Here is a 25,165-nt window from a genome sequence, read left to right on the forward strand (position 1 = left end):
GGGGAATTCAGTCCATTTATGTTAATTGACAGCAACTTTATTTCTTTTTGCACTGCATCACTTATATATAGATCTTATTCTCCTAGTTGAACTTATTTCTCTCTGTTCCTTTGCTCTTGCTTCCTTCTCGCTCTGCTCATTCTTTTTTTTCAACGTCACTTTCATCTTGTTGTGTTGTGGCCCCGATTCCCGAGCCTATGCTGTCAGAGGAAGAGGACTTGGAAGATGAGGAGGAGGAACTGGGAATGCCTTCCTCCCCAGGACCTTCCTCTCTGGCAATGGCTTCCTACCTGATAATGCCTCAGGTTTCATCAGACAACCGAGATGAACAGCCTGAGATTAATCAGCAGGAAAGCATATCGGAGCAGCCCCTGACAGGGAGTAAAGAGGAAGAGTATCCTGATCCTAAGCAGCATCGTAGGGAGAAACGTGAGCAGCAACGTAGGAGGCGTGGGAGGGTCAGAGAGTGAGCCTGAGTCATTGAGCCACACCCCACAGGGGATAAAAGTGGGTGTGTTTTCGGCTGGAACTTTGTACGGGACAAAGTTTAATCTTATTTCAGATTTTCTTCATGAATGATTTTTGTGGACTGCCTTGTAATTTTCTGTGAGTAGATTTTTATTTGTTATCAGTTCAGACTTGGCAGGCAGTACTTGAGAAAAGATTATCTATGTTACATAACACAATAAAAGAGATAAATGAGAAATCCGATAAAAAAAATGAATTATTAGTATCAGAATTAAAACAAACTAAAGATGATGTTAAAAATATACAGATTAGATTGGATAAGACAGACACAAAGTTAATGTTGAGCCCCGATTCGGGACTCAGCATACTTGGGGATGGGTGGGCAGACACAAACAATGGAGCAGCACAAAGTGAAGAGAGTGACAGGAGCGATGGGTGAGTCTGGCTACAGGGGCGGGATTTCCAGAAGGCATGGTCGCTGGACTATAAAGTGTGTTGGGAGGTGACAGCTCTCAGCGCTGACTTTGCAAGGGACTCTGTTTCCTACTCATTATGTACAAAGGCTCCAGACTGCTTTTGAGGATTAAAGTTTGGTTTGCTGATTCCCTTGGGTTCCTGAGCGTGTTTGCTTTAGTCCTAAATAGGTCCAGCCTTGGACCTTTGAGAGTTAGATCTTCTTGACTAAAATTTACTGCTATTGGATTTGAAACAAGAGGAAGTTTTTCTGTGTCTTAGAGGAATTCCTGAAGAAACTTGCAACTTAGTAATTGTAACAGAAGTGACTAAAAGGTTTAATGATGAGAAAGTAAACTTTTCTAAAGAAATAGACACAATTTACAGAATAAACTCAGCATAATATGCAGTCAGAAGACAACTGCCAAGAGATGTGATGATCCAATTCATAAGAAAATCTATTAAAAAGCAAGTAATTTAAAAACATTTCCATCAGAATTTAATATTTCTGGAAAAAAGGTGCAAATATTCAGAGAAATTACAAATACAATATTAAGTATTTTTTTCCCTGACAAATCTTCTGAAACAAAATAATACTCCATTTCACTGGGATAAGCTGGATGGCTTACCTTTAGAAATCAACAGTACAGACTAAGCTCAGTCCTTAAAGCACTAGACTTTTTGAAAAAACATGGGTTGAAACAACACTATTTTTCAAAAGATAAAAAGATCAGAAAGAAAAAGAAAATAAGAAGCTTGACGTTTATCAAGGATAGGCTGTGGAGTTAGGAGCCTCAGCTGGAAACCCTGGAACTTCCTCTTCATAACAGATGGATTGCAAGATTTTGACATGGAATGTTAATGGGGCAAATTCCCCACACAAAAAATGTTATTTCATTATCTTAAAAAAAAGTCAACCATGATAGACTGACAAAAAGTATTTAACAAATAAAACTTTGGGTCTGGAGTTTTTCTGCTAATTCAAAGAAAAAAATAAATGGTGTAGTTTTGTATATAAAACCCGATTATATCCACTTATTAGGCAGGTATGTAATTGTGCAAATTGAATTAAAGGAAATAAAATATATTGTGGTGGGATTATACCATCCCATACCAAGAAAAAGCCAAGCTTTTTAAATATCTGTCTGAACATTCCTATTCTTTTCAGTATTGGTAAGTGATTGGGAACTACAATGGGGTAGTAACCCCACTGGACAGATGAGCTAATAAAGGAATTAAAGAAACACAAGGGAAACTGCCAAAAACTTTTTGACATCACAGATTGTTAAAAAAATGTAAACAGGTAGTTCAAGGCTATTTTAATAATAATTTAAGTATGGGAAGCAATTTGACAACAGTTTGGGATGCTTGTAAGGTTGTGATATGAGGACATTTTATACAATACAATAATTAAAAGGAAGATAGATGAAAAAATCCAAAATATGTTATAAGAAATTAAACTGAAGGAGACAGTATTCCAGAATTCACCAGAAGATTCTAACATACATAATTAACTAAAATTATTTCAAAAACAAATTGACTACAACCACATTCTTTCACTAACCTGCTTTCTAGCTGCATTCTCCACCGCTGCATGCAGGGCAAGAAAAGAAGATCAAGAAGACCTTCCAACTTCTCAAAAAAAAAATCTTGCAAAGTTGGAAGTGTGGTTGAACTTATTTTTTTACTGGTAGTCCCATAGTCTTCTTTTGTTGCCCTGCACATGGAGAACAGAGCTGGAAAGCAGGTTAGTGAATGGATGCTTTGGGAAAGCAAGGGGAGTTGAGTGGGAGTTGGAAAGGAGGTGGCAAAGCAAACCCCTTAAGGGCTCCAGGCAGCTGGTGGTGGAACATGAGTGGTGGCTGGGGCTGCCCTGCTGGCTGCCGCCACCGGGTGAGACATGGAAGGGTTTGCTAGTTGCCACTGCCTTACCCTCCTCTTGCAGAAGACACTAAGCTGGCAGTAATAGCCAACACCTCAGAAGACAAGTTCAGGATCCGAAAAGATCTTGACAGTCTTGAACAATGGACCCTATCAAACAAAATAGAATTTAATGTGGAGAAAAGCAAGGTTTTACACTTAGGCAGGAAAAAACAAAAGTACAAGTACAGATTAGGCAAAACCTGGCTCAAAAACAGCAATTGTTTTTGAAACCATAACTTCCATGGGTCTGTCCCAGATCATCTAGAGCCTGACTAGTAATAGTGGTCACACACTCAATTTGCTGTTCTTGTCAGAGCAGTGTCTATGTGATCTGGAACTGGTAGACCTCTCCTTGGTCCCCTTGTCATAGCCGGATCACAGTCTGATGGCAATGAGTTTCTCAAAAGCTGCAACCCCTTGCCAGGGAGGCAGGACCTATTAGATTGGTCCGCCCCCATCGAATAATGGACCCGGATGGGTTCCAGGAGTTGGGGGTTATAACTGCAGATCTACTGTACAGTCCAGCTGAGCTCTTAGTCACTGTTTGGAATAGGAAGGTGACTGAGGCTTTGGATAGGATTGTACCCTTGCGACTGCTCCTCAGCTGTAGACATCTCTGTGCCCTGTGGTATATAGAGAAGAACTGAGAGGAATGAAACGCATCAGGAGATGTCTAGAGCACTGCTGGCAGAAGACAGGAGATGAACTCGATTGAACATGGGTAAGAGCTGCTACTAAGGCCTACCAGTGGCAATTCATGTGGCGAAGTGTCAATACTTCTCCACACTAATTGCGTCTGTAGATAATTGCCCAGCGACCCACTTTAAGGTGAGCTGTCTCCTCCTAGGGAAGGAGGAGATTGAGGTCCACCTGAAGGGGTGCACTGAGGAATTTGCAGATTTTCTGGAAGACAAATCGCTCGACTTCATTCCCAATTAGATGCCGGCGTGGTTGCTGGTCTGGTGGAAGCTCCTGAGGCAGGTTGTTGCCCTGTTTATCTGGGAACGGTTTGACCCTGTTGCTTCTGATGAAGTGGACAGAATCCTTGGGAGTATGTGCGCAAGCACCTGTAAAATGACCCATGTCCCTCCTGGCTTGTGAAAGCTTCCCAGGAGGTGACAGGCGGGTGGACTCTGGTGGTGATTAATATTTCCCTACAGGAGGGGAGGATGCCCCAGCACTTTAAGAAGGCTATGGTCCACCCTCTTCTTAAAGAAGCCATCGCTGGACTCCACCTGGTTGGATAATTTCCGACCTGTCTCCAATCTTATGATTCTTGATGAATGTATCTTTTATGTATACTGAAGCATTTGCACCAAGACAAAATCCTTGTGGGTCCAATCACACTTGACCAATAAAGAATTCTATTCTATCTTCCCTTTTGGGGGAAGGTTGTTGAGGTGGTCGTTGCACAGCAGCTCCAGAGGTTTCTGGATGAAACGGCAGAAGCGGGATGGGGGTAGTGCATCCATCCTTGCTCTACTTGACCTCTCGGTGGCTTTTGATACCATTGACCATGGGATTCTCCTGGGGATAGGAGTGGGAGGCCTTGTGCTGTCCTGGTTCACTTCCTTCCTCTGTGACCACTCTCAGTCAGTGTTGATAGGAGGGGAGAGATCCAGCCCTTGCCCACTGCTTTACAGGGTTCTGCAGGGCTTGGTACTCTCTCCGTTCCTTTTCAACATTTCTACGAAGTCACTGGGTGAGATCATCCATCACCATGGACTGAGGTATCACCAATATGCTGATGATACTCAGTTGTATGTCTCGCCCCGCGGTGAGTTAAGTGTTGCTGTGTCTTCCCTCTCACAGTGCCTGGAGGCTGTTAGGGGCTAGATGGGGAGCAACAGGTTGAAACTAAACTGTTGCAAAACCAAGTGACTCTGGGTTTGAGGTTTGTTGGCTCAGGGAGAATTGCCACCTTTGGTCTTCGATGGGGTGACATTACCCCAAACAGATCCTGTGCATAATCTAGGGGATTTCTTGGACTCACAACTCCTGTTCGAAGAGCAGGTGACAGTCATGGCCAGGAGGGCCTTTGTGCAACTGCGGGTTATCCACCAGTTACGCCCTTTCCTGGACCAACGGTCCCAACTCACAGTCACTCATGCTCTAGTCACTTCCTGTCTTGATTATTGTAATACATTCTACATGGGGCTGCCCTTGAAGAACATCCGGAAACTCCAGTTGGTGCAAAATGCAGCGGCCCGCATGTTTTTGTGCAGACCCCGGAGTGCACGTTTCACCTCTCCTGCAGGAGCTGCACTAGTTGCCAATTTGCTTCTGGGTGCAATTCATGGTTCTGGTTGTCAACCTTTAAAGCCCTTCATGGCTTGGGTTATCTGAGGGAACGTCTCTTGCTGGTCACATCTACCTGACCCATTCAAGCGAGAAGGCAGGGAATGTTGCAGGTCCCATCCCTGAGGGAGATACACCTGGTGGGACCCAGAAAAAGGGCCTTCTCCGTGGTGGTTCCCTCTCTCTGGAATATCATTCCCCCAGATATTAGAATGGCCTCCCACTCTAGCACTCTTCCGGAAGGCACTGAAGACCTGGTTCTGCCAGCAGGCCTGGGAAACCCAGAGCGGGATGGAGCTCATCGAATGGCTCATGTGATTTGCTGTCGTTGGGGCGGGGTTTAGGAGTTGGGGTGATTTTTTATTTATTTTTTCCAGATTTTGTACTATTGTACTATATTAATTTATTTGATTCTTTTTGTAAGTTTTCATTGTTTTTTATTTTAAATATGGTTTTACATTCTGTAAGCTGCCTCAAGTCACCATGGGCGAATAGGCAGGCAATATAAATTAAATAAGTAAGTAAATAAATAGTGAGGGTGACGTTGGAGCCCCAGTGGACAATCACTTAAATATGAGCCAGCAATGTGCAGTAATCATATGAAATATTAGTACCGTTTTATAAAACTTTAGTAAGACCACATCTGGAATACTGCATCCAGTTTTGGTCACCACATGATAAAAAAGACGTTGAGACTTTGGAAAAAATGCAGAGAAGCACAACTAAGATGGTTAAAGGCCTATAGACTAAAACATATGAAGAACAGTTGCAAGAACTGGGTTTCAATATGTAACTTTCACACTTTTTGGCTCAGATCTTGCTTTGCTTTCGCTGTTATCATTTCAAACTCAGTAAAAGTACCTTTTCAATACTTCAATGGGCTGCTACCGCTTCACCCTGGTTCGGGCAAACCCTTGGCTAATTTTATGGCTGGTTTAGCAAACTGGCAAATCCCACCCCTGGCTGGCCTCACCTACCACCTAGCCCCTCCCAGGAGTCTCCATGAGGCCTGTTTTGGATCCCAGGTAAGTACAGGGCCCACACGGAGGCTCGGGGTGAAAAATGGGCCTGCCGGAGGCTCCAGAAGACCCATTTCCAGCCTCCAGAGGCCTCTGGATCTTGCTGTGGTGCAGGAGGCTGACTAGGCCACGCCCACCCAGCAACTGGGCAGAGAACCAGTTGCTGAAATTTTTGAAGCCCACCCATCCACAGAACGACTGTTTCCAAAACATCTCTTTTAAAATTGAATGGACAATGAGAAATCAGTAATGGGAAGGAACTAAGGGGGGAAAGTTAACCGGGGAAAGTTGGTGCAGATACTCAGTTCTGGCTTTCCTATACTGTAAACCACTTGGCCTTTTCACTACAAATGAAATTAAGATCTTTCTTTCTTAAGGGACCAAGTCGGGGCAGGACTGACAGCTGGAATATGATGAGGAAAAACAGAAAGGGTGATAAAATGCAGCCTTGTCTAACACCAATATCAATGTTCGAAAAGTTGGTGGTTCCACTACTGATCTTTACACAGCAACTCTGTTATGATCCAGATTTTTGAAGAGGTTAATAAATTGATCAAGGATTGCATATATTCTACACAGGTTCTACAGGGAGTCCCGTTGTATGCTATCAAAAGTCTTCCTGAAGTCTATAAAATTTATAGCAAGTGATCAGTGGAATTTGATACACTGCTCAATAATGTTGCATAGATTTTTGGTGCACCAATTACACCCTTTCCTGGACCAACGGTCCCTACTCAGTCACACATACCCTAATCATTTCCTGTCTTGATTATTGCAACATGCTCTACATGGGGCTGCCCTTGAAGAACACCCAGAAGCTCCAGTTGGTGCAAAATGCAGCTGCCCGCATGGTTTTGTTCAGACCCTGGTGTGCACATGTTTCACCTCTCCTGTGGGAGCTGCATTGGTTGCCAATTTGCTTCCAGGTGCAATTCAAGGTGCTGGTTGTCACCTTTAAAGCCTTTCATGGCTTGGGACTGGGTTATCTGAGGGAACGTATCTTGTCGGTCACATCTACCTGACCCATTAGAGAGGGGAGGCAGGGAATGCTGCAGGTCCCATTCCTGAGGGAGATACACTTAGTGGGACCCAGAAGGGCCTTCTCCATGGTGGCTCCCTCTCTGTGGAACATCATTCCCCCAGAGATTAGAATGGCCCCCTCTCTAATACTCTTCTGGAAGGCACTGAAGACCAGGTTGTGCCAGTGGGCCTGGTAAACTCAGAGCGGGATGAAGCCCATCAAATGGCTCGTGTGATCTGCTGTCATTGGGGCAGGGGTTGGGAGTTGGGGGTGATTTTTTATTTATTTTTTCCAGATTTTGTTCTATTGTATTTTATTAATTTATTTGATTCTTTTTATTAGTTTTATTGTTTTTTATTTTAAATATGGTTTTACATTCTGTAAGCCACCTCGAGTTGCCATGGGCGAATAGGTGGCAATATAAATTATATACATACATACATACATACATACATACATACATACATATACTTAAGTTTTTGTGGGTATTTATATGTATGGTATTCAGCTTTCGGGTATTTTCCCACGTCATTATACTTGTGCTTTTAAAGTTGTAGCAACGTTTCGGCAGAATCTCATCTGCCATCACCAGGCTTCTGTATAGTGTTTGTCGAACAACTATAATGATGTGGGAAAATACCCGAACAAAGCTGAATACCATACATATATATACATACATATACATACATACAAACATAGATACATAGATCATAGATACATACATACATACACATACACATATATATATAAAGAAAGTGAACTTTTGTTCAGGGTGTGAATGGCCATGATGAAACCCAGACTGCTCCTCCAATAGCATTTTATCAATTTCTCCTTGCAGGAGCCTAAGGAGAATGATTGGGAACACTTTGCCAGGTACGGAAAGAAAAGTGATAACTTTTCAGTTATTATAGACTCTGGCGTTCCCTTCTTGGGAAGCTTTAACAATAACTCTCTTTTGCCAATTGTCAGGAAAGCATTGTGTGTGCCAACGCATGTTTCATAATCTAATGAGCTCCATTACCAGATCTCCACCAGCTTTCGAAAGTTCTGTCAAGATCTCATCTATGTTGGCAGCTTTAAGCTTCAAGGCACTATTTGAACATTGAACTTCATAGATTGTAATTATGCTCAGTTCAATATCCAGTAGTGCAATGCAATCTGCATTACTAAACTCATAGGTCATATTGGGGGCTGGCTGATTCAAGTTTTTTTTTTTTGAAGTGTTTTTTGAACATAACTGCATTCTCAAGGCAAGATGGCACTCTCCTGACAGTTCCACAAGCAACAAAATCAACTATATATGTATTTATATGCAGTGGTATTCAGTGTTGCTTGACGTATTATACCTACTAGGATCAGATGTGAACTCAGACCATTACCTGGTCATGGTGTCACTCTGACTCAAGTTAAAGAAAATACAACAATGCCAAACAATATGCCCTATTGCACTCAAGCAATTGAAGGATGCTGCAGTTGTTGTGCAGTTCCAACTTACATTGACTAACAGATTTCAATAGCTACTGCATGATAGCATAGACATCAGAGGTGGCATTCAGCAGGTTCTGACCAGTTCTGGAGAACCGGTAGCAGAAATTTGAATAGTTCGGAGAACCAGTAGCGAAAATTTTGAGTAACTTGGAATACCACCTCTGACTGCCCCTGCCCCCATCTATTCTCTTCCTCCCGAGTCCCAGCTGATCAGCTGGGTCTTCTTTTGTTGCCCTGCACAGGACAATAGAGCTGGAAAGCAGATTAGTGGGATGGGGTGGGGAGGGAATGGGATTTTGCAGTAACCTTCCCCTGGAGTGGGGAGAGAATGGGGATTCTGCAGTATCCTTCCGCTGCCACGCCCACCAAGCCATGCCATGCCCAAGCCACGCCCACAGAACCAGTAGTAAAAAAAGTTGAACCCCACCACTGGTAGACATCGAAGACCAGTGGACCCATTTTATACAGGCCATTGTTAAATACTATATATCTTTGTGGAAAACATCAGCACGCATCCAAAGTTTTTGGATGTCAAAATAAGGAGATGGTACATAAAATAATTTTGTAGACTGTGATGGAGTGTTACCTGAAACCAGAAATAGACTTGTGGATGACTGTTTCATCTAAGCTCTTGTCAAAAACATAGGAAAGAGCTGCAACAGTAGGTCCCCAGGTCATGGCAAAGAGGTCATGATCATAGCTGCCAGATGGAACATGCAGAAAGACTCCTTCTTCAGTAGCTCCACGATGCAACAACACACTCCATACATAGTTTTCTTTTACTAAACCTGTCTGCTCATCGGGCATCACGATCTCTTCATTTCTATCAGAGATGAATACAGATGAATATAGAAACATTAAATGATCAATTAAGATGCACTGTAGAAAACATGCTAGGATTTATTTTATTTCATTTTTATACCACTTTTTTCATATATAACACCAAGTGGTAAATGTATCAATATGCTTCTTTCTTCCTATTTTCCCCACAACAATTTCTGTGAGGTGAGTTGGGTTGAGAGACTGAATAGCCCAAAGACACACATACAGTTTTTCATGCCTAAAGCAGGACTAGAACTCACTGTCTACTGGCTAGCCCTTTAGCCACTACATCAAATTAACTTTTAAAAAAAATCAGATTGCTCTGATAACTCCCTCCTTCCAATGATTAATTTATACTTACTTGATAGCATAATATATATCTTCTAACATCTCTTGGTCAAAATCTTTGCCACCATTTACTCCTTTCAGATTTTTTCGGAATTCCTGTAATTAGCAATGAAAGTACAACATTCTATACAGAATTCTGAATTCTGCAAATAAGCTTTGAATATTTTATTATGAAATTCAGAAGCAACACATCTTTGGAACATTTTGGGATTAGTTTCTAAGATACTACAATTCAAAAAAAAAAAACAGCATAAAAATAGAAGCAAAGGGATCCTCTGAAAATGGTGCTCTAATAGTTTTATTTTCCCTTCTGATAAACAGTTGGTTTTGGCACGATAGCTGGCTCTATGGCCGGAGAGTCAGATCTCCACCTTTTCCTATTAATTGTTTGAATTTTAATTTATTTATTTTTATTATGCTTTTTCACATTTACATATCTCATTCTCATCTTTAACAACACTGTGGCATTGGTGTTACATATACAAATCTACATATGTTTATATTCATTTATATTCATTTATATACATTTTTCTTATCTCTACTATTCTTATTCCTACTACTCAACCATTCATACCAATTATCCCAGGCCTATGGTTCTCTGACTCTTCTTTGCCTTTTAGCTTTAGAGTGAGTTTGTCGATCTCAGCACATTCTAATATCTTTTGGATTGCTAATTCCTCCGGTGGCACACTATCTCGCTTCCAACATTGTGCAAATGTAATCCTCACCGCTGTCGTTATGTGTAATATCATATATTTGATCTTTTTACTACATTTCCCTTTAATTATTCCTAAAAGGAACAGTTCAGGTTTGAAGTCTACTTGACATTTCATTATTTCTTACAACCAACTCCGTATTTTGGCCCAGTATTTTTTGGCTTCGGGGCATAGCCACCACATGTGAAAGAAGGTACCCTGGCTCTGTTTACATTTCCAGCGTCTTGGATTCATATTGGGATACATCTTTGCCAATCTCATTGGTGCCAAATGCCAATGATAAAACATCTTATAAAGATTCTCCTTATATGCTGCGGACCTTGTTAATGTATAATTCTTACTCCATAGTTTTTCCCAGTCTTCTCGTTCTGTTATGTCCAAAAAATTTTGCCTGTGCTATCATGAGCCCTTTTACTACTTCCTCTTCCATATCAAATCTTAACAAGTAATTATATGTTCCTTTTATAAATGTCTCCTCCAGGCCTACTAAAATTTTACCTAATTGTTGTAACTCATTATCGAATCCATACTCTTTTGCGTCTTTTATATATCTCGCTTGTAGCTGAAGATATGGCCACCAATCTATAATTATTCCTTGGTCTTTCAACTCCTGATTAGTTTTTAATTTCTCCAGGTTATCTAATATTTCATTATACCTAACCATTTTACCTAAATCTAAATCTTGGGATAGATCATCGTATTTTCATATAGTGTTTTTTCCTAATCTTTCACCTCTCCATATTTTTCTATCTCTTGTATTAAAATAGTTCCCGTCTCCATTGGCTCTTCTATGAAAAATACCAGCTCATCTGCGAATGACTGGATTTTGTATTCTTTTTTTATTTTAGTTCCTTTTATTCCTGGGTTTTGTCTAATTCAAATTAATAATACTTCTAATGTCAGGATAAAAAGTAGAGGTGATAACGGACATCCCTGTCTTATTCCTATCGTTATCTTAAATGTCCCTGTGGTATCCCTGTTTAATATTATGCTCGCCTTTTGAGTGGTATATATTGCCTCTATCATTTTTTCAAATTTATCTCCAAGGTTCATATCTTTAATTTGTTGGATCATAAGCTGCCAATTTGGATTCTCAAAAGCCTTTTGGGCATCCAGAAAAATTAGAGCAGCTTGTTTTTCTGGATCGGCTTCATAGTACTCCAGTATGTTTACTACCATTCCTGTATTATTCCTAATCTGTCTTGTCAGCAAAAATCCATTTTGATCGGGATGTATCATTTAATAATTTTTTCATCCCTTCTGCTATTATATTTGTGAATATTGTAGTCGGTATTTAGCAGTGAGATGGGCCTGTAGTTTTTTATTTGTTTATTATCTGTACCCTCTTTCGGTATCAAGGAGATATATGCCTCCCTCCAAGATTCGTGTAGCCTTGCTCCATCAATGCGTCATTTTACACTTCCAACATTAACAGCTCTAGCAATTCGCCCATATTTTTATATATTTCCTGTGGAAGTCTGTCTGGCCCCAGAGTTTTGATATTTGTCTGCTTTTGCACTACCTTTTTCAGTTCTGTTAGTGTTATTTCCTTGTTTAGCATTTTTCTCTTTTCTTCTGCTATCGAATAACCTTCCACTTTCAAATAATGTCTTATTTTATCCTTTGCTATTTCTTCTTGTTTGTAGAGACCTTCAAAAAATTTTGTGTAATTCTTTTTTTCTCTTCCATATTATGTTGTAAATTCCCATTTTCATCCTGCAACTGCTGTATTATCCTTTCTCTCTCTCTCTCTTTAATTTATAAGGCAGCCATCTCCCCAGTTTATTTTGCATGTTCAAAAAAGTTTTGTTTTATAAATTTTAGATTTCTTGAATTTTCTTCTTTGTCTAATATATTTAGTTTATGTTTAGCTAAAATCATATCCTCCTTAATTTGATCATTCTGTGGTTTTATTTGTAATTGGGTTTCTAATTTTTTAATCTCCTCCTGTAATGTATTATGTTGTCTCCATTTCTCTTTGTTTCTCTTCGCCGTATATGCTATTGTTATTCCGCATATATATGCTTTCATGGTATCCCATAAGTTGTATGATATCCCATAATGATGTATGTTGTTTCATATTTTTTAAAAAGAATAGTTCCAATTCTTTTTTAATCCTTTGAAAATATTCTTTTTCTTTTAAAATCTGTGGATTCAATGTCCATCTTCTTTTTTCTTTTGATCTCTCCAGGTTATTTTGAGGGGGTTGTGGTCTGCCCATGTGTTTGGCATTATTTCTTTTTTTTTTTTTTAACAAGTTTTATTCAATTTTTCATATAAAAACAAAAAGCTCTTTTTAGTGGAACACATATTTCTGGATCATCACTTTTACATACAGATATGACAATAGTTATACATTCATATATGCATACTTAATTCTATTATTACCTTTTCCATTCCAAACTTTCAGAAAAGAAAAAAAAACAAGCAAATTAATCCTAATCTCTTACATTAATCTCAATCCGAACATCCTTTCATTTCATTTCAATTATTCCAAATATAATTCTTTAATATTTATTTTAAGAATAAAAATAACAATATGTTTTCCTAATTAAAAAAAGGTTACTAATGTCTCTCCTTCCTTTTAATAGTCTGTATTAGCTTATTAATTTAAATAGTTCTTTAATCTGTCATATTTTCTTTTCATCACACATTCTTTCTATAAATTCTAGATTAATACAAGTTTTAACACAAGAGAAAAAGAAACAAGCATACGTTTCCCCCCTTATAATGCTTTGAGTGTGACACCTCAGTGGTTAAAATATACCCTTATTCCCTCATCTTAATTCCCAATAAACCTTTATTTTTAAGTAGTTACAATAATAATCATTACATCTTTTCATTTGGATTCTGCAATATATTTTCTCCCCTTAATTTTATTTCTAATTTCAAAAGAGTAAAAGGGAAAAATTGACTATTTAATTCCTGGTCACTGATATTGACCTCATTTTTAAACATCTTCACATTCATTTCAGTTACTACAATTTCTTCAATTTCTTCTTTCCAGGTTCAAAGCCCTTAACTTTTCCCTTAACTTTTTTTAAAAGATAAAGATAAAAATGTATATTCACCCAATAAGAGTTATCAGTATCTATCCCTCCTTTGATAATCTATATTACCCTATTTTCTAAGTATTTTTTAATTGCAAATATATTCTTGTTACCCCTTGTCACCCTGCAGAATCCCCTTTTTAATTCATCAGCCATTATCTCTATAAAAACAATTTCTTTTCATCATTTTACTATTTCTGTTTCTTTATTTCCTGCACCTGTTTCTTACTGCCTCTCCTCCCCCTCTTTTCCCCATATCTTTTCTCATTCCAGTTTATGTCCCTCTCTTTCTTGATATCTTGCTTTCCCCCTTTCTGCTGCATCTTTCTACCTCTCCTGATTTCACAGGTATTCCCCTTTTTAATTACCTTCTTAAATCTCAACTTTTTAGCCTTCCTTCTAGTGTTCTTTGTGTTAATTGTCTATTTAAGATGGCTTCTCCTTGAGCCGACTCCTCCTCCTCTGAAGTTCTTTCTTTTTGTTCTTCAATCGCCATTTCCATTTCTTCTAACACAGAGCAAAGTGATTCGCCTCTTTCCTGTAGTAATTCTTTCATATTTTTAAGTTCCATTTTTAATTCCCGAAGAGATATCATCATTACACACTCTTATATTTTATAATCGTTGAAATCCACAAAAAAAAAAACCTTTTACTTTCCTTCTTTCTTCTTCAAGTTTTCTAAAGTTCTCAATTGTTCCAACCCAGGGTCTATACCAAAAAACATCAATCAATCCCGCAGTCAGTCTTTCCTTGCTTCTTTCTTTGTTCTGGTTCAGCTTTCACTTTCTAAGATTCTTACTTTGTTTCAATATTTCTTTAACATTGTATCAACACAAGTTCATAAAGAAACAGGATGATTTCCCTTTTGTTTGAATTTAAGTTTTTGTCCACAAGATGGCACTCTCCGTTATGCCTTTTCCCCCTATTTTATTATTTAGGGTTTTTCGAACCTCAATATTCCAAAGCAATCCAGTCTCCAATTTGTAAATTTTATTATTATTATTATTTGACAATCTTAAGTCCAGCTTTATTTTATGCCTGTTTATTGCCAAAATATTTTAATCCAATTTAATTAAGTCTTTAGTTCCGGCTTCTTCCTTTCCGGGTTCAAAGCCCCACTTAGCTGTCAAAATTATTTTCTTATTTTTTTCCCTGTCCCTTTGTATTTTCGCCGCTCACTTTTCTTTTCTTAAAAGTTCAATGTTACCTTAATCCCAGGGTACTTTTTGTTTGGTTGTTTCGTCCAATTGTCCCGGCTCAAATGTTATCCACCTCTTTCTTCACTCCTGCACAAATCTTAGTCCAGCTAAGTCTTCCTCTTCAGGGTGGCCATTTTGGACCACTGCTTCAGTCGTCTTCGGGGGGAAAAAGACCAAGCCCAGAAGGGGAGATGCAGCTCCCCTCAACCTGGCTGGCCGCTTCCCCTTACTCCACCGCCCCTCCAAGGCAGCTTCAGCCCTAATCGCAATGATTGGGGCTCTCCAACGAAAGAGCATGGACCATAGCCATGGACAGTCATGATCTACAGTCTGTCGGCGAGGAGGGCTCAACCTGGAAGTCCATGTTTGGCATTATTTTTATTGCCTCTATCTCTTTCCTCATTTTCCCATTCATCCAAACTATGTCAATCCTTAACCATGACTTGTGGGAATTGGAATAGAAAGTGAATTTATTCTCTTTTGGTTTTAAATTCCTCCACATATCTATCAAATTCAGTTTGTCTGTCATCTCAAAAAAGGCTGCTGGTAAAGTTTTCTTTTTCTTTGTGTTTTTTTATTACTAACATAATTGTTTTTAATGTCCACTATTACATTGTAATCACCAACTATACATATATTCCCTTGTCCTATTCCAATAATTTTTTTCATGCAATTTACTGTAAAACTCCTTCTGGTTGTCATTGGGAGTATATATAACTACTAATAGCATTGGTTTTTGACATATCGTCATTTTAATCATTAATATTCTAGTTGTTCAAAATTTTAAGCATGCCTCCAAATGTGAAATTCTTTTCTTTTCTTTTTGCTTTACATTTTAAATGTTAAACATCTGGTGGAATGCTGAACTAAACTTACCCCACCCACCCCCCTACACACACACTTTGGTGCATTATAAACATGAAGTTTTTATTCTTTAATACTGCTTTTTTTTCTGGAACAACGAAACACTTTTGTTTTTATCACAAGGAAGTCAATGGCATGAAGATTTTTTCCTACATAGTGAAAGTGATCTTATTTACTCTGGATTCTTACAGTAAGGAATTTGTTTTAGCGCTTTTTATAAGAACTTTATTTTACTATATTCTAATTTTAAATATTTTCCTGATCCTTTTATTGAAAATAAAAGAAATAGGAACAAGAAAGCTGAGGATGAAAATATAATCTTAATAAAGCCCAAGACACCATCAAAAAAAAAGTCAAAATATTCAGGTTAGCAGATCCCAGGAAGAAGAAATATCTCACCTCTAATGTCATAGGTACATTCTGCTTGCGAACATTATGATTGTGCTGATCAGTGTTCAGCATAATAACTGCATAGGCTAGAGCAAAACAGGCATCACTGTTAGCAAATGGAGTCCCATTTGATTTCTGAAAAGAAAATGAGAATGGAAAACAGATCCAAGATAATGTAACCATAGTATTGTATATAACTGAAAGGCAAATACCATGATTTTAAGCCATTCCCCTCTAAATAGAAAATTGTAAATAGAAAATTGTTTATAAATCCACACAAAAAAAAGTCCTATGAATTGCCCAGATTTTCTGCCTAGGTTTGCCAATCTAAGATTGCCAATTTCCAAAAAATTTAATTTGGAAAATATTTCCTCCTACCAAATTTGTATATATGACTCAACTGCAAGTGTGTGTGTGTGTGTGTGTGTGTGTGTGTATTTATTTATTTACTTATCAAACTATGTGTCAATGTTCCAACTGACAAACCCAACCAAGCAAGCACAAACTAGATGATCCAATCTCTGAATGCAAAACTTTACTGAGTACATCATTTTGGCACTGATTAACTAATTCCCGCACAAACCCACATAATTATAAGATTCTATACTTTAATCACACCCCACCACAGCTCCTTGCTCGCCTGACAGAGTCCCCAAGGCACGGCCTCCTCCCATGCTGCTAGCTGTTGAGTTTTCTCTGCTTGCCCTTTCGCATGGGTTACCACATCTGGGTGCCAAAATCCACCTGGCCTGCCGCTGGGGTCCTGGACTTGGCCATCTGCTCTCCTTTACTTTCCACCCCGCATATCTTCTCCTGGGTCTTCACAGCTCTTCCGGAGGTGACCAGCCAGGCTGTGGAAACCCAGGACACCCTTGTCCTTTGTTAATTTGGGAGATCTGGTTTAATGTCAATGTTCCGACTGACGAACCCAACCAAGCAAGCACAAGCAAGACAATCCAATCTCTGAATGCAAAACTTGATATATTGAGTACGTCATTTTGGCACTGATTAGATTTAAATCAGATCTAACTAATTCCCATGCAAACCCACATAATTAAAGTATAGGATTCTCCCTCCCCCTTTAGTAAAGGTCACATTGTCCAATTGAGCCTCACAATCTTGTTGTGAGAAAAAGCATTTGCCTTTTGCAAACACATGCTGGAATGTTCTTGGCTCTCACGCTTCTCTTCTTGATGTCCGGAATCTTCATTCCATCTCCCCCCAGTTCATTCACAAGCTGAGAAGTTTGCAACAGCAAAAGTGTGCTTTGAATCTTGAAACTATGTTTATGCATGTATGTATTTAATCAGATTTATAAGGCTGCCCATCTCACAAATAGTGACTCTGGACAGCGTGCAAAAATATCTAAAACAAGAAATGTATTAAAATATAAAAACAGTATTAAAATATAAAAACCAAGGCATAGGAGAAGGCGAATATTAATTATGAAGTTATTAAATTAAGTAGGAAAGTGTAAGGGGGGAGGGAGGAAAAAGGAGCAGAAAGTTAGATAAGAAAGATAGAAAGGATAAAGGAAGAAAAAAATTGGGGTAAGGAGAAAAATGCCAGCAAAACAGCAGTGTAACAAATGAATGGTTGCACATGAGTTGAAGATAGCACAAAACAAAAGATTCAGCTCAGAAACCCAACTAAGTAGCAGACTGCTGGAAAAGATGCAACTGAGAGCAGCGATCCGGTAGCTGAACAGCAGATAAGAAGGGAGGCTGTTAGAGGCAGCAAACCAGTGGGTCACAGTATATTCGGTAATTGCATAGCCCTAGACTCCAATTTAGGCAGCCCAGATTGAAGGGGCAGCAGTCATCGCAGGTCCCAGGGCCTAGGAAACTAGAGGCACCCCGACAACCACACACACACCCGCCTCCTGCTAGCCCAGCAGCCATTCCTAGTGGCATGTCTGGCAGAAGACAAAGGGCCTGGAGCAACCCATCCAGCAGAGGGAACCAGTGGCTGTGAGAAATTGGTGGTGGCAGAATTGGAAGAAGGGAGAAACGCAGCAGCAGAATCAGTGGAGGGGAGACCGTAGCAGCAGAGACAAGCAGTACAGCAGCAAAGAGGCATGGAGTTAGAGAAATCTGATCTTTAAAGATGAGTGGAGGGTTGAGCGGAGCAGACCAAATGGCAGAGCTGAGCCAACCGGAAAGCTGAACAGCAGGCCAAGAGAGCTGACCAGAGCAAAGACTAGGCTGAAAAGACCCGAACACCAAAGGACAGAAGAGAGCTGGCAGAGAAAACAAGATGCCAAAGCAGCAATCGACGCAAGTGAAGGCAAAAATTAAGCTTGAGGTCCCAATAGGAAGGGAGGGGAAACCCTAGTAGAGAATAAAAATAAGCACAGGACAGAAAATAAAGGACAAATAAATAATCAAATAATAAGGACAAGAACAGAACATTAGAAATCAGGGAAGAATAGGATTAACAAAGATCAATCTTAAGGCAAATCTTAAATAATAAGGTAGGAAGGAATTGAAGTTCAAAAACTGTAAAAAATATAGGGAAGAAAAGGATAAATAAAACTAACATAATAGTAAGCAAGTTACATAAATAATAAGGTAGAAAAATGAGCACATAGACAGAAAAAAAGGATAGAAAAAAAATAGGGATAATTATCTGAAACAGAGAAGGTAGAAACAAGGCTAAGAGCAAAACACATCCACTCACCAAAAAAAGGGATTTTCAAATTCTAAATTTTTAAACCTTAAAACTTTTAAATTTTGAAAACTTTAAATGAACTATTACATTTTTAAACTATTAACTTAATTTTTTCTTCTGGAAAACTGTGGCAAAATCTTCCACATCCTTAAATGAACCACCAAAATAAACATTTTAAAACTTTTTTTTATCTCTTTCTTCAAACAAATTGTCAGCTGCTGCTCCGTTCGAAATCCAGGAAAGAAATACTTAGACTCTTGTAATTAGAGAAAAGATGTCTTTTACTGGAAGTTAGTGGTAGCAACAAGAAAATTCTGAATCCGGGTAATTAGGCACTCACATCACATATATCAAGGGAGTGAAATGTTCCCACCCCCAACAGTTCAAATGGCTCTTCCAATTAAATGTTGTGAACTACATCATGCGGACATCTCCAGGTGGTGATGATTAGTTGACCTTGGCTTACTCAGATAAAGGGTTGCAGTTGCGCAGAGAAGAGAAAGCTAAGCAGGAGTGAGAAACCCTCCCCAGTTCATACAATATTAGTTATTAACACTTTCAACACTTTCCACCCCCCCCACCCCCCCCACCCCCCACCCCCTGTTACTTATGGCAGCCAGAAAGAAGCAAAGGAAAGGAGGAAGAACTTGAAGGCTGACACAAATATTGAGATAAAATCTCCAACTTTTACATGTTTTTTTTACTCTAAAAAAACCCAGCAAAAAGAAACAAACTCATGGAGCATGTAACTGTGGTATGTAATATATGTTCCATCTATGTGCTTATGTCCAAAGAACACCCAAATTATACATGTATTAAATGTAAACTATGTGAACTGCTAGAGGAAAAGGAATCTTGAGGCAACTCTAGCCAAACTTCAACCTACGCAAGAAAGCTATACCCAAATCGAACCATATAATGAACAAATAATTCCCAGAGAATTTGACCCTGCTGATAAACCCTTGGATGAAGATAAATGGAGGTATGTCACACATAGAAGGAAACAATAATCAAAGAAAAAAATCAGCATACATCTAATAAACTCCTACTGCCCAATCTAACCCAAACAGAAATAGCCCCATTAAAACTGAGCAATCGATTTCTCCCCCTTGATGAAAATATGCAGGCCCACATCCCCCCACCAAAGAAAACAGACACCTAGAAAAGAGACATCATCAAATATCCCTAAAAATAGTCATATCAACAAATACACCTGAGATAAACAGAAAAGTACCCCAGACTGCACTCCTTAAAAAAAGAAGGCGAGTGTTGGTGGTAGGAGATTCTATTCTCAAAGGAACAGAACCAACCATCTGTAGACCAGACATACAATCTAGGGAGATATGTTGTTTCCCTGGAGCAAAAATTAAAGATGTGGCTGAGAACCTAATTAGGCCCACAGCTTATTACTCTTTCCTCCTCGTTCACACTGGGACAAATAACACAACAAAGAACCTAAGTACAATATTGAAAGATTATAAGCAGCTAGGTGACAAAGTTAAGGAGCTAGGAGCACAAGTAGTATATCATCAGTACTCCCAATGAAAGGTACCATTGAGAGAAAAAAGAATTCTAGAAATAAATCAATGATTGGTATTGAAGAAAACTTTGGTTTCCTGGACCATGGATTACATTACCTACAAGAATGACTCTGCCAAGGGTTGCACCCACGAAAACAGCGGAAAATGTATTTGGAAAAAGACTGGTCCAACTCATCAGAAGAGCTTTAAACTAAAATTGAGGGGAGAGGGTGACCAATCTTTAGAATCTCTAGAATATAAAATCAGCCATAAATCCCAAGAAAACAAATCAAATAATGAGGGAATGGTAAGAAAAAAAGAAAAACTCAATTAGGAGATGCAGGAATTATAGCCATGGATAGGTATCAAAGTCGTAAATGCTTATATACAAATGCTCAAAGCTTGGGGAACAAACAGGGTGAACTAGAAACAATAGTACACCAGGGTAGGTATGACATAGTTGCCATTACAGAAATCTGGTAGGATAAAACCACGTCATACTGGAATTCAATATACCGTATTTGCCGGCGTATAAGACGACTGGGCGTATAAGACGAGCCCCCAACATTTCCACTCAAAATATAGTTTTTGTTATATACTCGCAGTATAAGACGACCCCCACTTGGAGGCATGCTTTTCAAGGCAAAAAAGTCGTCTCATACGCCGGCAAATACGGTAAGTTGTAACACTTGGGGTATTCTGGATATAATTCTTGATTGACACCCCCAACCCCTTTCCCCCAAACTTACAAAGCCACCAAAATGCTTTAGAGAGGCAGCTTCGCCTTTCTCAGGCTGGCACTCAATTCCTCTCCCTTTCTTTGTGACAGCCCCGCGTGCGTGCCATCGGGACTCCAAGGGTGGGGGATGGACAGCTGCCAACTCTCTCTCTCTCTCTCTCTCTCTCTCTGTGTGTGTGTGTGTGTGTGTGGAGGGTAATTCCGGCTATCTCTGGCCTCCGCTCGGTTTTAAAGTCGCTTGGCCGGTTCCCAAGTCGCAGCGCCCGCTGGCCGGGAGACGCGGCGCCGGGTGGAAGCTCGGTGCAGGGGAGGCAGATCTTTCTCTCTTAAGCGGGGAGGGGAGGAGGGGACAAGAGGAGGGACGGGACGGGACGGGACAGGGGGCGGGAGGAGGGCGCTCGCCTTCTTCCACCGCCCACCGGACCCTTTTCTTCCCAAGGGGACCCTGGAAAGCAGCTCGGGAGCCGGGTGGCCCTGCCCAGCGGGGTCCCATCAGGAACTTCCTGAGGACACCCCCCGCCCCAAGCACAGCCCTCCCGGTCTTTCAAAGAGGGAGGGAGAAGCGGGAGGAGCAAATTGCCGCCCCGCCCGCTGCCCAGAAGGAGGGGCGCCACAGTCCACCCCCACCACCTTCTCCCCCCCACTCCCGGGCCATTACGCGGCTCGGGGCTGGCTGGGCGAAGCGGCCCCGCCAGAGACCCTCCCGCTCCACCCCCACCCCACCTCCAGATTGGCCTCCGCAAGCGCCCCGAGCCGGGCGGAGGGTGGGTGGGTGGGTGGGAGGAGGAGGAGGAAGAGAGACTTCGGCTGGGCTTGAAGGGGCTTCGCAAGTTGCGGAGCTCCGCCCCGTCGCTCTTGCACCGAGTGACAATGTATTTACCGGCGTATAAGACGACCCCCCCACTTGGAGGCATGTTTTTTAGGGCAAAAAAGTCGTCTTATACGCCGGCAAATACGGTAATGCAAACAACAAGCAATAGAAAATAATCCAACCAGTGCCTTAAACTTTAAAAGAGCTGATTTTAACAAATTCAGAGAGATCCTAGGAAAGATTCCATGGATGAACTGTAATATATTCCACGGATGACTGTAATATATTGATGGATGGATACAAATTGTTTAAAAGAAACCTATCTACAAAAAGAGGAGTTAGAGTTGCATTACATGTGAGAGATCAATACATATCTACGGAAATGCACATGATCAAAGATAAAACCCCTCCAGAATGTATATGGGTCAATATAAAAAGGAAGAAAGGTGACACTGGCATAGGTGTATGTTACAGGCCACCCAACCAATTAGTTAACAAATATATGCAGGAAGCATACCATAGTAGTAATGGGAGACTTTAACTATCCAGTTATCCACTGGGAGACCAACTCTGCAGTGAGTGGTAGATCAAGCAGATTCCTAACCAACCTAGCTGACAACTTTATTATCCAAAAGATAAAGGAGAGAACTAAAAGAAAAGCTATACTGGACCTAATTCTTACTAACAGAGAAGAAGTGCCAGAGGGAGTTGAAGTTGCTGGAACTTTGAGTGAAAGTGACCACATCATACTGGAATTCAATATAATGCAAACACAAGCAATAGAAAATAATCCAACCAGTGCCTTAAACTTTAAAAGAGCTGATTTTAACAAATTCAGAGAGATCCTAGGAAAGATTCCACGGATGAAAATCCTAAAGGGGAAAAACAACTTAAGAAGCTTGGGAAACTCTGAAAAAATATTATTATAAAAGCCCAGTCTACCACAATACCACTGAAAAGAAAAGTAATTCAAGAAGAAACCAGCATGGCTGCACAAAGATCTCTCTGACAAACTGAAAGACAATAACTAAGCACAGAAAATGGAAACAGGGACACATAACTAAGGCTGATTATCAGCAGATAGCCAGAACATGAAAAGACATGTTCAGGAAAGCAAAGGCTCAGAATAAACTAAGTCAAAGATAACTAAAAAAAAGTTTTTTTCAACATATTAATAACAAGAACAAAGTCAAGGAAACAGTAGGTCCACTAAAGAGAGAAGTTGGTAACAAAGTAACAGGCAGTAGGAAGAAAGCAGAGCTGCTTAACTCATTCTTTGCATCAGTCTTCATGCAAAAAGAAATTATAGCCCAATGTACCAAAAAAGCTACTGTAAGAGACAAACCAGAAATAAAAATTAAAATAAGCAAGAAAATGGTAAGAGAACAACTATCTGACCTTGAGGAATATAAATCACCGGGATGTGACCAATTTATATCCCAGAGTTCTGAAGGAGCTGGCAGATGTAATCTCAGAACCACTGTACCAAATCCTTCAAAAATCCTGGAGCACAGGAGAAGGACCTGAGGATTTGAAAAAGGTTCCCATCTTCAAGAAAGGGGTGGGGGGAGAAACAGACCCAGAAAACTACAAACCAATCAGTCTAACATCAATACCTGGGAAGATCCTGGAAAAGATAATCAAAACACAGATCTACGAACAACTAGAAGCAAATAAAGTTATAACTAGTAGCCAGCTCGGGTTTGTTAAAAACAGACCATGCCAAACCAATCTTATTTCATTCTTTGATAAAGTCAAAAAAGCTAATACAATCCTGGATTGTATAAACAGAGGCATTGAATCAAAATCACGTGAAATATTAGTGGTGCATTTACAAAACCCTAGTAAGGCCACACCTGGAATACTGCAACTGATTTTGGTAACCGTACTACAAAAAAGATGATGAGACTTTGGAAAAAGTTCAGAGAAGAGCAAGTAAGATGATCAAAGGCCTGAATACTAAACCATACAAAGAACAGCTGCAGGTTTTGGGTTTGGCTACTCTAAAGAAAAGAATTAGGGGTGACATGATAGCAGTATTTCAGTATTTGAGAGGCTGCCACAAAGAAGGGTCACATTAATCTTCAAAGCATCACAGGGCAGGACAAGAAATAATGGTTGGAAACGGATCAAAGAGAGACGCAACCTGGAATTAAGGAGAAACTTCCTAACAACAAAGACAGTTAATCAGTGGAACAGCTTGCCTTCAGGAATCATGGGTGCTCGATCACTTGAGGTTTTTAAGAAGAGACTAGACAGTCACTTGTCTGAGATGATATAGGTTCTCCTGCTTGAGCAGGAGGCTGGATCTCTAGACCTCCAAGATCCCTTCCAGCTCTATTTCTATTTCTATTCTATTCTCTCAATTCCTTTGTGACCCATGGGGAGTGACAATTCCTCAACTGCCCTCTTTTTCAAAGCAGCGGCCAAGGCTTCAGATGGACCATGCTGCAAACCAGCAGGAACAATCTCTAGTTCCTTCTGGAACACCTTCAGGTCCATTAGTCACTGGGGGTGGACCAATCCGACGGTTCCAGCCTCCCTACAGTAGGTAGTGGCATTAGAAAAACCCCATGGAAATCAGGCTGTGATCTAACCATGACAAGGAAAACACCAAGAGCCCCCCAATTTCAGATACCATAGCTTCTACTCCAATAAGAATACCAGATCTGGTATGTGACCACTGCCCTGAGTTAGGCTCTGTATGATCTGGGATAGGCCCATGGCTGTCATGGTGGGCATGAACTCCCGAGCTGTGATGGAATATAATGAGGAGGTGGATAACTGGGGGCAGGGGGATTCTAGAGCAGTAAGAAGCAACTCAGTCCAAATATTATGTTGGAGAAAAAGAGTGAAGCCAGCTCCTCCCTGTAAGTTCATAGAGTATACATATAGTAGAGTCCTCAGTATGGCAAGATTTTGTCTGTGGGTATAAAACAATAAAGACCTCCATTTGGAAGAATTGCCACGTCATTCTTGGTTTTGGGTCTGACATGAGATGCTTCAGACCCCACCACTAGAGAAGGCAGACTGAAGTCTCCAAGAACCATAAATCTGAAGAATTCCATTGATAATCCTGAAATGGAATTAAAAGATCTCAGCAGGGAGGTTGCTTTATAGCAGGAAGGCTGATACATCAGCAGCAATCCTGACTTCCTAAAGCCCAATTAATGGGGTCCCACATCCAGTGACTTGTATATACACATTCATACATATACACATATACATATATGTTATGTCTCACCTGTATCCACAGGTGAGAATACACAGTTCCAGAGTTCAAATGTTCAAGCAAAACAAAACCAGACCCAAAAGAGTTAACTGCTCTGTTTTCACAGTCCTTAGCAGTCTTCCTGGAATCTGTCT

The 25,165-nt window shown here is 40.1% G+C and overlaps 1 protein-coding gene across 4 annotated transcripts in view; it reads right to left on the minus strand.

Annotated features, from left to right (window-relative positions):
• The window catches only part of GBF1 (golgi brefeldin A resistant guanine nucleotide exchange factor 1), a 348,645-nt gene that overhangs the window by 119,514 nt on the left and 203,966 nt on the right, over positions 1–25,165 (minus strand). For all 4 annotated transcript variants that reach the window (XM_087963724.1, XM_026674267.2, XM_026674268.2 and 1 more), the window contains exons 20-22: positions 16,069–16,194; positions 9,854–9,936; positions 9,257–9,493 (exon numbers count right to left, since the gene is read on the minus strand). In XM_087963724.1, coding sequence (XP_087819850.1) covers positions 9,257–9,493; positions 9,854–9,936; positions 16,069–16,194 — 446 coding nt within the window. The remainder of the gene's footprint in view (positions 1–9,256; positions 9,494–9,853; positions 9,937–16,068; positions 16,195–25,165) is intronic.

This window comes from Notechis scutatus, chromosome 4 (assembly GCF_049901735.1).
Source record: "Notechis scutatus isolate UNSWTSFEM ecotype Mainland chromosome 4, rNotScu1.2, whole genome shotgun sequence".
Taxonomy (NCBI): domain Eukaryota; kingdom Metazoa; phylum Chordata; class Lepidosauria; order Squamata; family Elapidae; genus Notechis; species Notechis scutatus.